Source organism: Microcebus murinus, chromosome 13, assembly GCF_040939455.1.
Source record: "Microcebus murinus isolate Inina chromosome 13, M.murinus_Inina_mat1.0, whole genome shotgun sequence".
NCBI lineage: Eukaryota > Metazoa > Chordata > Mammalia > Primates > Cheirogaleidae > Microcebus > Microcebus murinus.
In genome coordinates this window covers 4,529,388-4,546,088 of record NC_134116.1, presented here as the reverse complement: position 1 = coordinate 4,546,088, position 16,701 = coordinate 4,529,388, and the positions used below count along the sequence as shown (strand labels likewise).

At 41.6% G+C, this 16,701-nt stretch overlaps 1 protein-coding gene and 1 pseudogene across 6 annotated transcripts in view; both read left to right on the top strand.

Annotated features, from left to right (window-relative positions):
• The window catches only part of NLRP3 (NLR family pyrin domain containing 3), a 69,134-nt gene that overhangs the window by 20,060 nt on the left and 32,373 nt on the right, over window positions 1-16,701 (top strand). For 2 of the 6 annotated variants that reach the window (XM_012751992.3, XM_076009270.1), the window contains 2 exons: window positions 7,207-7,377; window positions 8,070-8,240. The exons of 2 other annotated variants lie outside the window; for them this stretch is intronic. In XM_012751992.3, the coding sequence (XP_012607446.2) occupies window positions 7,207-7,377; window positions 8,070-8,240 (342 nt within the window). Of the gene's footprint in view, window positions 1-7,206; window positions 7,378-8,069; window positions 8,241-11,253; window positions 14,856-16,701 lie in introns of those variants that run through there. 2 more of the 6 variants (XM_012751993.2, XM_012751996.2) reach the window with 2 other exon arrangements.
• On the top strand, window positions 1,670-3,570 carry LOC105864249 (hsc70-interacting protein pseudogene; annotated as a pseudogene).

Below are 16,701 nucleotides of genomic sequence, written 5' to 3'. Positions count from 1 at the left end.
ATGACAGTAACCAGCAGAGCAGTATGCAACATACAGCAGTTCTACAATAAAAACTGGAGTGACAGCGAGGGCTGCTTCTTCGCCCGGGGTCGGTGAATGGCTCTCGAGCAGGTGACACTGGAGCAGGCCCTACGTGACATGTGAGCAGGAGCCATGGAGGAGCCAGGGAAGAGCACTGCAGACGGAGCAGGCGGGACTGGAGAGGCCCAGGGCATGGGTGCTCAGTTGAGCCTCGGTGACCCTGGTTCCAGTTGTCATAGATCCGTCCCAGTCCTTATCTTAGCTGACATCTGCTGCCTTAAATTTGTCTCACTTCCTCTTTGATTGCCTTCTTCTCTCTTGTTTTTAGGTCACTGCTCAGTCTTTCCTGCTGATGTTACAGCTTCCTCTTCCCTGGAATCTGCGTTGTCTTCTCTTCCTGTGGTCTGGGGGTTTCACCACTGGTTTTCTTTATTTTACTAAATGTTTCCACATTCCCTTGGATCTGTCATACACCCCTCAGCTTCAAAAACAATGTATAGACAGATGGCTCCCAAACAGGTCTCACCCAGATGTCACTCACGAACTTGTTATTACAAAAGTAACACATGCTTAGTGTAAACATATCATAATGCACATATGGTAGACAAAGTAAAAAGTGGAAGCTCCTTCTCAGCCCACTTCTGAGAGAGCCATTTACAATTGTCTGGTGAACAACCATCCAGACATTTTTTATAAGATGGATTGTTATACAGTCCACCCATCCATCTGTTTATCCGTCCATCTATCCATTCTAATACACTCTATATGGTGTTTTAAATGACCTAGTTTGCTAGGGTCTTGCTCTATGGCCCAGACTAGAGTACGGTGGTGTGATCACAGTTCATGGTAACCTCCACCTCCCAGGCTCAAGCAATCCTTTCTTGGCTGAGCCTCCCAAGTAGCTGGGACTACAGGTGTGCACCATCATACCTGGCTAATTTTTTTCATTATTTGTGGAGATGGGGTCTCGCCATGTTTCCCAGGCTGGTCTAGAACTCCTGGCCTCAAGCAATTCTTCTGCCTAGGACTCCCAAAGGGCCAGGGTTACAGGCAGGAGCTACTGCACTGGCTACATTACCATAATTTATTTAGCCACTTATCAAATAATGAATTTTGGGATGAGTTTCTACTCTTTACTAATTATAAACAGCTCTGCAAATTGTAAAACAACAATTTTCATATGCAATTTGGCATATGTACTTTTTTGAGTATCCATATCTATAAGAGGAATTAATGAGTCAAAACTTAGCCTGAGTAATAGTGAGACCCCCGTCTCTACCAAAAACAGAAAAATTTAGCCAGGCATGGTGGCACATGCCTGCAGTCCCAGCTACTCGGGAGGCTGAGGCAGGAGGATCGCTTGAGCCCCAGAGTTTGAGGTTGCTATGAGCTATCATGATGCCATAGTACTCTAGCCATGGTCACAGAATGAGACTCTGTCTTAAAAAACAAAAAAAACAAAAATGAGTCAAAACTTTTAGGGCCCTTCTACGTGATCACGCTGAGCTAGCGCCCAGGCCTGGAATCGGGCCGCAGCCTCCTCAGCTGTGTCCTCCGCCTTGTGACCATGGACCCTCGCAAAGTGAGCGAGCTTTGGGCCTTCGTGAAAATGTGTAAGTAGGATCCGAGCATTCTGCACACCGAGGAAATGCGCTTCCTGAGGGAGTGGGTGGAGAGCATGGGGGGTAAAGTACCACCTGCTACTCAGAAAGCTAAATCAGAAGAAAATGTTAAGGAAGAAAAAACAGATAATGAGAAGGCAGAGGAAAACATACAGACAGAGGAACGATCAAGTGAGGAAAGTGATCTAGAAATTGATAATGAAGGTGTGATTGAACCAGACACTGATGCCCCGCAAGAAATGGGAGATGAAAATGTAGGGATAACCAAGGAGATGATGGATCAGGCAAATGATAAGAAAGTTGCAGCCATTGAAGCCCTAAATGATGGTGAACTACAGGAAGCCATTGACTTGTTCACAGATGCCATCAAGCTGAATCCTCGGTTGGCCATTTTGTATGCCAAGAGAGCCAGTGTCTTCATCAAATTACAGAAGCCAAATGCTGCCATCCGAGATTGTGATAGAGCCATTGAAATAAAGCCTGAGTCAGCTCAGCCTTACATGTGGAGAGGGAAAGCACACAGACTTCTGGGCCATTGGGAAGAAGCAGCCCATGGTCTTGCCCTTGCCTGTAAACTGGATTATGATGAAGATGTTAGTGCAATGCTGAAAGAAGTTCAACCTAGGGCCCAGAAAATTGCAGAACATCGGCGAAAGTATGAGCGAGAACGTGAAGAACGAGAGATCAAAGAAACAATAGAAAGGGTTAAGAAGGCCCAGAGGGAGGAAGAAGCCAGACGACAATCAGGAGCTCAGTACAGCTCTTTTCCAGGTGGCTTTCCTGGGGAATGCCTGGTAGTTTTCCTGGGGGAATGCCTGGACTGGGAGGAGGCATGCCCGGAATGGCAGGAATGCCTGGACTCAATGAAATTCTTAGTGATCAGAGGCTCTTGCAGCCATGCAGGATCCAGACTTTATGGTGGCCTTCCAGGATGTGGCCCAGAACCCGGCAAATATGTCAAAATGCCAGAGCAACCCAAAGGTTATGCATCTCATCAGTAAATTGTCAGCCAAATTTGGAGGTCAAGCGTGATGCCCTTCCAACAAACAAAGCCCATGCTGAAGGAAAAGCAACCTGTATCACCTCATGGATGTCGCAATAATACAGACCAGTGTACCTCTGACCTTCTCAGCAAGAGAGCTGGGTGCTTTGAAGATAATCCCTACCCCTCTGCCCCAGATGCAGCTGAAGCATTTTTCAGTGGTTTGCCATTAGGGTATTCATTCAGATAATGTTTTCCAACTAGAAATTACAATCTTTAGACACTTTTTAAACCTTAAAAATATTTAAACTAATTAAAAGGGTATGCTAATTTCTACATTTTTCTTACTAATCATTTTGGATTTTTTTCCTTTGAATTATTGGGCAAGGAAGATACTTATATGGGAGGTTATTGCTCTAGTTTGAGTAAAATAAAAGTTTATTGGTGGGGGCAAATATAATTCATTTAAATAGATAAAGTTTGAGTTGGATATATGGTTACTGAGGCATTTTAATTTGTCTTTTTAAATGCTTTATTTTTTTTAAAAAAATGATTTATTTCGATAAAACTATTGGGACCACCAGTATTTCAGTAGGACCTGGGTAGGGACTGGAAGTACTTGGCAGGGCAGCAGCAGTCTTGCTGTGTTTTATATAACATGCACCCTTGTGCAGGTTGAATCTTACACTGTGGTGAAGGGATGATTTTTTTTTTTTTTTTTGTAATGCTGCAGTAGAGTTGGATTACTTAGCTCTGTTCTTGTCCAATATATCAAATAAATGTTTCATGTTATTTCCACAAAACAGAAATAAGGAAGTAATTTTCTTTTTATATTTCTATGTTTAAAATTACCTTTCCTGTTAAAAAATGCCCATCTCTATGTCCGCTTTCTGCTTGTTACCTTTTTTTCTACTTAATCTTCTTGGGTTAAAGATAGTTTTTTTTCACTAGCATCCTCACTGCTATTATCATTCATAGCATAATTATACAAGCATATTTAATGCTGGGTTTAATTTAATATGTAATACATATGGTGACTGTAGGGTAATACCCATAACAACTGTAGTTTCTCACTTGACCTTGAGATTACTTATTTAAGTCATAGGCTTTCACTCTGGCAAAATCTTGTCATATCAAAAGACATTAGAAGGTGAGATTCCCTTTGGTGTTTGGAAATACTGTCTACTTGGAAATACGTATTGCGGTTAGAGTTTTATCGCAGTATTTGTCTTTGTATTTTGAAGAGAATAAGATTTGAAAGCTGATATACATAGAGGAGAACCTGAGTTTTTGCTGTAGCATGACTTATAAAATAGATGAGATATCCACAGTTACGCATTGTGGAGTTGCAGCTGTGAAGATTCGTTGTCTTCCTGTTTGGGTCTTCCTTAAATAGTGTAGCTGTAACCCCTCCTCTGCTTTCTTTCCCTCTCACCACTGCAAGGATAAAGAAAATGATAAATTTTCTGACATGCAACCAATTCTTATCTTAAATAAGACTGAGTATATAGGCTTTGTTCCTGATATTGCTATGTTTCTACCTAGTTTTCCATTTAAAGTGCTAGTGTTCAAAAGCAGTTTCAAGGAATGAGACCTGTACTTTGCTTATGTGAGGAATCAGTGGTAGGAGCAATGAAGTAAATTCTATGGACTACATTTCTAGAATAGCATATTTCTGAAATCATAAATAAGTTTATTCAGTTTCTAACCGTTTGCTGTACACAAGCAGACAGAATTCATTTGTTATATAAATGAGGAAAAGCTGTATGCCTTAAATCCTTTGAAAACACCATATAAACTTGAATTTGAGTTTGCATGTTATTTTTGTTACTGTATGTTCTACTTTCCCAGAATTTCCAATGTGTGTCATGTTTAACCCAAGAAGAACAGTTTTCTTCTGGATTCTTCATTTGATTTACTCAACTATACTTTACCTAATTATATTCTAACATTGCATATATTACCATAAATGGGTAAAAGTAAAATTGTTCTTCTGAAAAAAAAAAATAAAAACTTTTAGGCATTTTATATTTTGTTAGCTATAGCCAGTTTTCTTTTCTTGAACTCAAATCCTTATCTCTGGCTGCTTATTTTTGTCCCCCACCCCAATATTATTAACATGCAAACATCACATACTGAACATTTGAAAAATAGGTTAAATTATCATCATCTGCCCCCAACCCCCATCCTTTGGCCTGCTCCTGCCCTCTTTTTCCTGCCTGTTGATGAGTGGGGCTTTCCAGGAGGCTGCCCAGCTAGGGCGACCCTAAATTCGGTTTACTTTCAGTTCCCTACACCTCTCATCTTTTTTTACGTCACACCAAGGGAACTTTATAAAATGCAAATTTTGAAAATATTGAGCCTTTGTTCAAAAGCCCATAAAAGCTCTTCTCTGAAGTCAGTGTGAATTTGGCATATAGTTGGCACATAGGTCATCCTTGACCCTGCCCTGTCTCCTGCTACGTCTTCTGTCCATTTAGAGTCAGATTGAATTACATTTTAGTTTTAAGAACCTGGCCTGCTTTTTAAATCTTTCTTATGCTTCCATACGCTTTTCCTTTTGCCTGGAGGGTAAGTTATCCATCCTCCTCCATTTCTACTGTTCAGGTAGCTCTTGCTAATTCTTCAAGTAATTGCTCTGATTCTCATTTTTTCAATTTAAAAGTGGGATAAAAACAATACTCCCTGTTTTGGATTTGTGATAATTCAATGAGATAATCTTTTTTTTTTTTTTTTTTTTTTTTTTTGAGACAAGGTCTAGCTCTGTTGCCCAGGCTAGAGTGCAGTGGTGGGATCATAGCTCACTGCACCCTTGAACTCCCAGCCTCAAGTGATCCTCCTGCCTCAGCCTCTCCCATAGCTGGGACTATAGGTGTGGGTGACCACACCAGCTAATTTTTGCAGAGACTGGTTCTTGCTATGTTGCTCAGGCTGGTCTTGAACTCCTGGTTTCTTGTGATACTCCCACCTCCGTCTCCCCAAATGGTAGGATTACAGGGATGAGCTACTGCACTCAGGTGATAATTGTGTTTAAAGTCATTATCGTATGGTCAAGCACATAGTAAATATTCAAAAAATGTTAATTCTTCTTCAGTTATTATGAGATATTTTTGTGACATAAGGTAGATACTAAATAAATTTTTAAAAAACCACAAATTAACCTTATGCAGTACCTGACAAGATATATGTGCTCAGTAAAGGCAGAACTGAGTTGAGTGGATTGGTTGAAGCCAAGGTATATTGCATTGGTCACATTCTTCTCATCCAGTGGGTTGGTTGGTGGGATGTGGTTGTTTGATTTTCTAAATCATACTTTATTATGTGCTCAATGTACTCAGCGCTCAGCCTTCATGGTGACCACCATTTTGACAATGTGTGACTTTTTCTTGACAAAACTGTACTGTATGTTTGTGACTTCTGCTTCTTCACTGTGTGGGGTTCCACACACATCTGTCGAATAATCTATTCTACTCTTTTTCTGGAAATAGTGATAAAGCTTGTACTACGTAACTTAAATTTTTTTCTTTTTCTTTGAAGACCATCTCTAGTCTACTGGAATGTTCCTGATATTTGCAAATTCCTGCTGCATGCTCATTAAGGACTCTGTATAGAATTCTTACCTGGGAATGAGAGCTTAGTAGAAGCCATTCAAAACTTGCTTTGTTTTCTTCATCTCCTTTGGGCTTCATTTACCCCCAGCCTTGCTTAATCTACCTTTTTAATTTGCTTCATCCTTGGCAGGGAGGATAGAGACCAGCAGATGGATAAATACTTCTTTTGCCTTCTGGCCATCTGTTCATGCTATACTCTCTGAAAGAATTCCTTCTGTCTTTCTATTTTTCTGGATTCTTAGATACCAACATACCCAAGAGCTTAAAAAACATGCCATTGGCAAGACCTCTGGCAGGAAGGGATGTAATGTGTATGCAAGATGTTCTTCGGTCAGCGCTGTGTCGAGTGCCCGCACACGCGGTTTCTGTGTGACACGCCACCCTGTGAGCTGCTGTGCAGAGGGACACGGCTGGCTGTTTCAGAGCCCTCATTCTCTTTTGGGGCGACGGAATGTGCTTCACTTGACCCAAGAATAGTATTAAGGTCAATGCAAACCTGGGGCTTTATGCTTTACCATACACCTGCTCTTTGGCCTTGAGAGAAACACTTGATTTCATGGGGCTCAAATGTCTAATCCGTAGAAGGTGTGTGAAGGTTACAGCTGTACTGCCATCTTGCCAGGTTGGTGTGAGAATCGAGTAAGACAGGTCTCTGCAGGGTTGGGGCAGGATTAGTCAGGGGCACTCGAGTGTCTTTCTGGAAGCAAGTGGTGCTGAGGAGCATTCCCTCAAGGAACTCTGTAAGAAGGTAGAGGAGTGTGGGCGGGAGTCCAGATCAGTTTGCTTTTGCTCTTTCTGTCGTACTGATCTCAGGAAAGTGTCTGCTGAGACCATCATCTGTCTCTCCTGTGAGAGACAGAGAAAAGGCTCTCCTCGGATGCTATCCAGGATGCTGGCTCCTGACCTTTAAGTTGGAGGATGCAGCTGCTGAGACAGGACACTGAGGACTGTCCTCCTGTTGCTTCTACAGGTTGGTGAATTCTGGCCTTTCGTCAGTATGTTGCTCGGCTCTGTCCTCGGTGCTCAGCAGTAACCTGAACCTCACGCACCTTTACCTGCGAGGCAACGCCCTCGGAGACGCAGGGGTCAAGCTCCTCTGTGAGGGGCTCTTGCTCCCCAGCTGCAAGCTTCAGGTGCTGGAGTAAGTGCCTCAGCTTACTACGGTGATGGGAGTACATGGGGGACATTTGGGGGAATGACCACGAGATAATCTGGATCTGAAAAGTGAGGTGTCTTCCTAGGGTTTAATTGATTACAGGATCTTGGGACTGGGAAGAGTTCTTCTAGATCTGTGGTGCTCAGCCCCTGGGCCACAGCCCACTGCTGGTGCATGGCATGTTAGAAACAGGCAGCATGACCACCTGAGCTCCAAACCACACCCCGTCCCACCCACGACACCCCCTGCCCCCAGTCCATGCAAAAATCGTTCTCCTGAAACTGGTTCCTGATGCCAGAAAGGTTGGGGTCCACCATCCTAGATGATGTAAAAGTAGAAACTTGTGTCCCTTTTACCACAATCCTTTGCACCACAAATGAGCGAGGACCGTATGGTCCTTGCATTTTGTGGAAATTTATGAGAAGATGCAGAATTTGGGAAAAATCAATTCACAAACCACTGTTACTAATTGGATCTGCACAGTCTAGTAGACTTGAAAAAGATACTCCCATGTAAAAAGGAGAGAAGAGTAACTGTTGGCATATAAGAGTACTTCAAGCAAGTTCATCTTGTGCTTGGTTTTTTAAATTGCATTTGGAGCAAGACAGGTTAAGATCTTGGGGACCTGGAGGGATGGTTAAGCAGGCATTTTTCTTAAATCACCCCCTTTCTTGCAGACTAGACAATTGCAGTCTCACCTCACACTGCTGCTGGGATCTTTCCACACTTCTGACCTCCAACCACAGCCTGCGAAAGCTGAGCCTGGGCAACAATGACCTGGGTGACTTGGGCGTCATGATGCTCTGTGAAGTCCTGAAACAGCAGAGCTGCCTCCTGGAAAGCCTGCAGTAAGTGTGCGCTGTAGACACGCAGGTGCTGGCATGCAGAGTTCTAAGACAAATTTGACCAGTTACCAAAATTCAGGATGGCTCTGGCTTCATTTGCACTCAGGTTTAGGTTCGACCTGGGCCGGTCATTGCAGATTTGTTTTTTAATAGCTCATGAACTACCTGTTTAACTTCACGCAAACATTTAGAGTAAACAAGTTCAGTTGGGTGTGAAAAGACTTTGCATCCATATTCCCCAAAGAAACACAAGTCCTAATGAGATAATGGCCAAATCAGATTATATTTCTGTGCAAGAGATCATACTTTGTGGAAATAGTCTATGGTTCATCTTCATTGCTAAAGTCTTTACTATCGAGATGTTATTTTGTTTCTGAGGATTTCTAAATGGGAAAAGAGTGCTCTAGAAACATCAAGATTAGAAAATCCAGCAGTGTGTGTGGGGACTGTTGGCTCACTTCCATCCTTAGGGATACCACTGAGGTAGTCATTTCCTCTCTAGTAAGAGTTTCCTAGTGAGTCTCGGGTCTTTTGTCAGCCATAATGATCACACTTTTCATTTAAGACATTTCCGTTGTTTGGTTTTAGGGTTAACATTCTCTGGATTTTCTCCTACTTCATCAACTATTTCTGTTCAGTCTCCTTTTTGGTCTTTCTTTATCATCATGACCTTTATGTGTTGAATCCTCAAGCTCAGTTCTGCTAATTTTTCTTCTCTATACTTTCTCCCTCATTTAAATCATCTGGTCTTCTTGCTTTACCATGTATGTGCTGAGCCCTCCATGTTGCATCTGCATGAATTCCACATCTGAATGTCTGTCTGATCTGTCCAAATCCAAACCTGTGTTACTCATTTCTGGCTAAGACCTGCTTCTTTCCCATCTCGGGAAACTTACTCCTAGCTCTGGCCAAAGGGTAACTTTGGGTGACTTACACCTAGCTCTGGCCAAAAAATTCCTGGTGCTATTTTTCATGTCTCCTTTTTCTTCTACCACGTCCAATCCATTGGCGTGTCCCATTAGCTCTGCTTTCACAGCCCGTCCACTCACTGACCATGTCACGGCTCCCGCCCTGGCTGAAGCCATCCTCCCCACATCTGGATTGTCGTGGTGGTGTCCTGACAGACTCCCTGCACATGTTGTTCTGACTGTAGCAGACAAAGGGTGTAGCTGAAACACGAGTCCGATCGTATCACCTCGTCAGCATCCTCCAGTGACTTCCCGTCACTTTCAAAGTAAGAGCTGCACAGTCATGGCAGCTTCTGCGCCCCTCGTGATCCGGCCCCTGTTGCTTCTGAAGATCCATCTTCCAACCTGTGTGCCTTCTGCTCCAGTCACAGTGACCTGTCGTTTGCACTTGCTGTTCCCTCTGCCTGGAACTCTCTCCCCTTCTTGTTCCCACATCCCTAAACCCTCTGCTTGGTGGTCTTTGTGAGGCTGTCTTTGGCCCTCTGACTGAAAACAGCAGCCCATCATGGTTTTCCCTTCTCTTCCTATTTTCCTGTGTGTAGATCATCATTTTTTTTGTGCTGTGTCATTTTCCTGTTTATTTGTTATCCATCTGTCTTCCCCCAAATATAAATTCCTTCAGTCCACATCCTTGATCTCAAGGCTGAGGATCTGCTGGGATGCATGTTTGAGTAAACACAAGTTTATTTATGTATTTATTTGGAGACAGTCTCACTCTGTTGCCCGTGCTAGAGTGCTGTGGCGTCATCATAGCTCACAGCAGCACCAAACTCCTGGGCTCAAGTGATCCTCCTGCCTCAGCCTCCCAAAGTTCTCGGTCTAGGATTACAGACATGAGCCACCCTGCATGGCCCGAATAAACAAAAGTTTAGATAAACATTGCACCCTTGTGCAGACACTGTGGAGCATGTTGGCAGTAGGACAAGCTGACATTCCCAGAGCTGAGACAGATGGAGGAACAAAGGGACAGGTTAGTCAGGATGAAGCTGGAGACATTGCTAGGTGTGGGACCACTGACCCAGTCCTGGGGGATATTTGGGACCCTGCCTGGGGGTGGGGGCAGAAGGCTCAAAATAGACTGACGAGTGCATGCATGTGAATCATCCTGTCTTGTCTCAGGCTGCCAGAGCAAAGTCCTGTGGACTGGGTAGCTTAAACAACAGCAACTTATCTTCTCACAGAGTTGGAAGCTGGAAAGTCCAAATTCGAGGTTCTGGCTATTTCAGTTGCCCATGAGGCTCTTCTTCCTGACTTGCTGAGCTCATCATGAGCTCACTCTCATGACTTTACATCACCCTCCCTCCCTCCCAAAGGCCCTGTCCCCAAATACAGTTATGTTAGGGTTAGGGCTTCAATGTATGAATTTTGAAGGAAGAGACAGACATTCAGTCCATAATACAACCCAAGCAAGGTTGTTGGAACTGACGTAGGACAAATGGTTGATTCCTTAGTTAAGTTGCAAAGGAGACTTTAACGCAGGGGAGGACAAGCTTATATCAAAGACTCGAGGCATGCCAAGTATGGCAAGCTGTATCCTTCCTAGGGCTCCTGAGTAAATGAGCGTAATGTAAAAAGTTTGACAAGACAGTTGAGGAAATTTAAACACTGGATATATGATGATATTAAGAAATTATTGTTGAATGTTTTTGTGTGATAGAGATATTGTGGTTATGCTTTAAAAGGCCTTTATTCAGTGTCACAAAGTGAAGTATTGATAGATGCATGAAATGCTGTTTTTAAAATAATCCATTGATGTGAGGAGGGGTAGGCAATGGATGAAACAGACTTGGCATGAAATGTTTTAATTGTTGAACTTGGGTAACGGACACATGGGGATTCATTTTACTATTCTCTCTACTTTTGTGTGTGTTTAAAATTTTCCCAGCTTGAAGGTTAAAAATATAACAGAAGCCACACTGGACATGAAGCTCAGCATTTTAAAGCTCAGAGATGTGTGGGTTAAGGAACATGAGAAGATAAGATTTTTAAGACCCAAACTCTGAGTTTTCTGAAGAGTACAACCCAAGACTTTCTATTTGTTTTTACAGGTTGTGTGAAATGTATTTCAATTATGAGACAAAAATTGCCTTGGAAACGCTTCGAGAAGAAAAGCCCGAGTTGGCCATTGTCTTTGAGCCGTCGTGGTAGGGCCGAGCCAGGGCTGCCGATGCAGTGTTCTTTGCCACCACTCCCAGGTGTCCACAGGGGTGAGCCCTCACCCAGCCAGGGGCAAGACCACAGCCTTCCGGGCCAGCCTCAGGGAACGAAAGCTTGCCCACGCCGCCCTCCCGTGGGGGACCGCGCCTCTTACCTCTGGGTGAAGGTGCCACGGCAGGAAAGTCATCCAGGTGACATTGTTCTCGTCCCAGCCTCAGTCAGAGGGTGCTCCTCGTGGTGACCTCATGTAACTAACTCAGTTAACAAAACAGTTTCTCTGCTTCTCTTTTCAGCTTCTTACTCTTTCTGATTCCCCCTATCGTTTTTCCTTCTTTGTTCTATTTCCTTTTGCTCATTTCACCATTCCTGTTCTCTTTCTGGTAACTGACCACAGCAGAGAAATAGTTGTTGCATTTTTGGAGCAGCTACTTATTTTTAATTTTTTGTAATAGTTATCTTTTTTAATAAGAAAAAATCAAACAACCCCATCAGTAAATGGGCAAAAGACATGAACAGAAACTTTTCAAAAGAAGACAGACTAATGGCCAGCAAACATATAAAAAAGTGCTCAACATCTCTAATCATCAGGGAAATGCAAATCAAAACCATAATGAGTTATCACCTCACTCCAGTGAGAGTGGCCTTTATCAAAAAGTCCCAAAACAACAAATGCTGGTGTGGATGTGGAGAGATTAGAACACTTTTACACTGCTGGTGGGACTGCCAATTACTACAACCTCTGTGGAAAGTAATTTGGAGATACCGCAAAGAGCTAAAAAGAGAAATACCATTTGAGCCAACAATTTCACTACTAGGCATCTATCCAAAGGAAAAAAAAAAGACATTCTATAATAAAGACATCGGCACTCAAATGTTTATAGCAGCACAGTTCACAATTGCAAAGATGTGGAAACAACACGAGTGCCCATCAATACATGAGTGGATTAATAAAATGTGCTATATGTATACCACAGAATACTACTCAACTACAGAAAACAATGGTGATCTAGCACCTCTTATATTATCCTGGATAGAGATTGAGCCCATCCTTCAAAGTGAGGTATTACAAGGATGGAAAAACATGCACCACATGTACTCCCCATCAAACTGGTACTAACTGATCAACACTAAGGTGCTCACTTGGTAGTAATACTCACTGGGTACCGGTCAGGTGGGGGTGGGGGTGGGGGTAGAGCGGGATATGGGGTGTTAAACCCACAGCTAATGTACACGGGGCACTCTGTATGGGGGAAGGACACACTTGTGGCCCTGGCTTGAGCGAGGCAAATGCATTTCATGTAACCAAAATGTTTGTACCCCCATAATATCCTGAATTAAAAAAATAAAAAAAATAATTCATGCTTATTGTAGCTAGTTGAAAATTCAGAAATATGTAAAACGTTTTTGTATTTATTGAGTTTAGTTCTTTCCTTTTCTTCTTTTAAATTATTTATCTAAGCTACTAAAGATAAATTAAATTGCTTTATGTATTTTTAAAATCTCTTTGCCAAATGATTCAATCGTAGTTAATGAAAAAAGAAATCACCTCACCCTAACTTTGATGGGTGGAATTTCAGCTCTGGCAGGACAAGAGGGTGAAAATCATTCAGAGGTGGGATTTAGAACAGTTGAGCCTACACTCATAAATAAAATGCTATGTAGGAAGTGCATCTTGCCTGCGGCTGTTAACAACTTAATTTGGATTTATCCCATGTGAGGAAGAGTTCATCTGTGATTTTTCACAGAGCCTTAAATTATAAATAAATATTGATTCATTGCATCTCTACAAATGGACAACTCTTGAACTGTCTGGAATTGCTCAGGATGGAAATACTACTTCCTCTACATGATAAGCCATTCAGAATTCTGCACTGAAAGTATGGCCCATGCACTGTTGATAGGAGGAGCTTGTACAAGACTGTATTAATAAATCAATCACATTACTGAACATGCTTTTTAGATAAACTGACTTTTTAAAGAAAATAGTAAAGCTGTCTTAATCAGGGCAGCAGCGTGTGATTTACATTCCGGTATAAACTCTTTGTCTTGTCTAGCACTTTTGGGTAGCACGGACTTAAAGATTTGCTTTCTGCATCCTGGTGAAGTGAGCTGTTGCGGACTGCCTCGCTTCCGCATGTGCAGTGACATGCTTGACAAGTCATGTGACTAAAACACACAGCTGAGCTTGAAAGAGAGAAAGAACCTCTGGACGTTAGGAACATAAAACTGGCTTGATAAGCCTAAGAGTGGCTCAGAGTAATATCTGGATAAAGACCTTACAGTATGACTATTTAGAAAAAAATCCATGAGTTTTTCCACACTGTTAGAACTAAAAAATGCACACAGTGCAGCCAGTTCGATCTGCGAACATCAACAGCACGAAGTTGGAAAAAAGTCACTCTTTTCCGCCACGGTAGTGAAGGTCGGATCAGGCATGAAGCACCAGTGGATGCTGGCTGCATCTGGGACATTTAATGAAGAACAGGATGCTTGCCTGAGAGTATGACTAATCAGTCACATTAGAGTATGACTAATCAGATGACTAATCAGTTACAAAAGACAAATAGTAACTATCTATGGTGAAGAAATTCGACAATACCTTGACCATATAATAAAAAAATAAGATCAATGAGGCAGATGGGCATTTGCTTTTAGGTGTAATACCTTGAGAACCAATATCGCCTATATGAAATTCTGGATGAGGATACATCAGACAAACTCCAAATGGGGAAGTTCTACTATTAACAAAAAGGGGAGGAGGACTCTATTCTTCACGAATGTCAATATCAACATTGACAGTGGATAAATCTGGTGGGAGTTATGCAGCTTTTCTGTACATATGGCATTATTTCCAAATGGAAAGTTAAAAATTAAAGTAATTAACAGCATTCTTAAGTATTTGCAATTCAAAATGTAATAAAAATCCTACTAAATCCTACTAAATCATAGCAATAAAAATGATCAGGTATCTGGAATAAACCTATCAAAAATTATTCAAAAATCATACAAAAGAAAACAAATTAAGGGAGAGATGTGTCATACTTATGGATGGGAAGAGTCAAAAGCATGACAATAAAGTGTAATTGAAATGAAGATACTGGCCGGATGCGGTGGCTCATGCCTGTAATCCTAACACTCTGGGAGGCTGAGGTGGGCAGATTGCTCAAGGTCAGGAGTTTGAAACCAGCCTAAGCAAGAGCGAGACCAGGTCTCTACTAAAAAAAATAGAAAGAAATTAATTGGCCAACTAAAAATGTATAGAAAAAATTAGCCAAGCATGGTGGTGCATGCCTGTAGTCCCAGCTACTTAAGAGGCTGAGGCAGGAGGATCGCTTGAGCCCAGGAGTTTGAGGTTGCTGTGAGCTCAAAAAACAAAAAAAACAAACAAAAAAAAACAAACAAGAAATGAACATACTAAAAAGGGTTTTCATGAGATTAAGGATGGTGATTTTTTAAACCACTTTGTTGAGGTATGATTAACACATAAAAAGCAGAACATGGTTAATGTCTACAACTGGGCAAGTTTGGAAATAAATATGCATGTAATAAACCATCACCACAATCAAGGACATAAACCCATCTATAACCTCCAAAAGGTTCCTCCTGCCTCATTATTAATTAGGTAATTAATTAGTGTGTTTTCCTTTGTAATAAGATGTGCCTTCTTAGCAAATTTTCATGTATACAATATACTATCATTAACTGGTGGCCCTGTGTTTTGTAGTAGATCTCCAGAACTTACTCATCTTGCATAACTGAAACTTTGTACACTTTGAGTGACACCTCCCCATTTCTCTTTACCACCAGCCTCTAGTAACCAACATTCTACTCTCTGGTTCTGTGGGTTTGGGTATTTTATTATCATCTCATATGTAAATGAGATGATAAAATATTTGTCTTTCTGTGTCTGGTTTGTTTCACCTAGAATAATGTCTTCCAGGTCCATCCATTTTGCTGCAAATGGCAGGCTCTCCTTTTTGAAGGCTGAATAAAATTCCATTGTCTGCCTGCATCACATTTTTCTTATCCATTCATCCATTGATGGACATTTAAGTTCTTTCCATGTCTGGAGATTGTAGATAATGCTGCAATAAATGTGGGAGTACAGATATCTCTTAGAGATTCTGAATTCAAATTCATTGGATATATACCCAGAAGTTGGATTGTTGGATCACATGGTAGTTCTATTTTTAGTTTTTCAAGGAAACCCCATACTAATTTCTGTTGTGATTGCACTAATTTACAGTGCCACCAACAGTGCATAGTGTTCTCTTTGCTCCACATCCTTACTAATACTTGTTATCTTTTGTCTTTTTGATAGTAGCCATTCTAAGGGGTATGAGATTATATCTTATTGTGATTTCAATTTGCATTTCCCCAGTGATTGGTGGAGGCATATGTATTTTTTTCATGTCCATTTTATACAGATGAGAGAGTGACTTACAGAGGTTGCATTAATCAAGATAGGCGTGGAGGCAAACAGGAGCCTGAGTGAGAATGTGCCCACCACTCCCACTGAGCCATAGCTTCTTGGGGGCATGGGGGCTCCCTTGCTCAGAATTACTTAAAGCTCTTTTTATAGCACTGCCTCCTGACTCAGTGCCAGTTCAACAGACCTAGAGACAGTGAGGGTGGGCATATCGCTGTTCTTTAACAGTCTGGCTTCCTTTGGGGAGGGGTGGGGGCTTGTGGCTGGGAAGGGAACAGGGGTTCTGACTTGAGGGTAGGTTACGTGAGTGTTTGCTCTATAATTTTTAAGACTCTCAACATTTTTAAACTTTTGATTTTGAAATATAGATTCAAAGAGGTTGCAAAAGTGATAAAGAGGTACTATGCACACTTGATCCAGTTTTTGCCTATGATTGTATACGGTGTCAAAACCAGGAAATGGACATCAGTGCAATGTGTGTGTGCATTCTGCGCCATCCTGTCCGATGTGTAGATCCTGTAACCATGCCACAGTCAAGATACAGAACTATTTTTTACGTTTATTTGTAGTTGATATGTAATAAATGTAATAATTACATGTTTATGGGATATAGAGTGATATTTTGATATATGTATAAAATGTGTAATGATCAAATCAGGATAATTAGTATATACAATCACCTTGGATATTTATCATTTGTGTTGTGAACATTCAAAGTTTCTCTTTTAGCATTTTAAAACTCTGTGCTAAGTTATTGTTAATATTCACCCTGCAGTGCTACAGAACACTAGAACTCATTCCTCCCATCAGTTGTAACTTTGAAGATACAAAACTATTCTGTCACCACAAAGAACTACTTCCTGCTATTGCTTTATAATCACACTCAATATCTGTCTTTCAATATACCGGA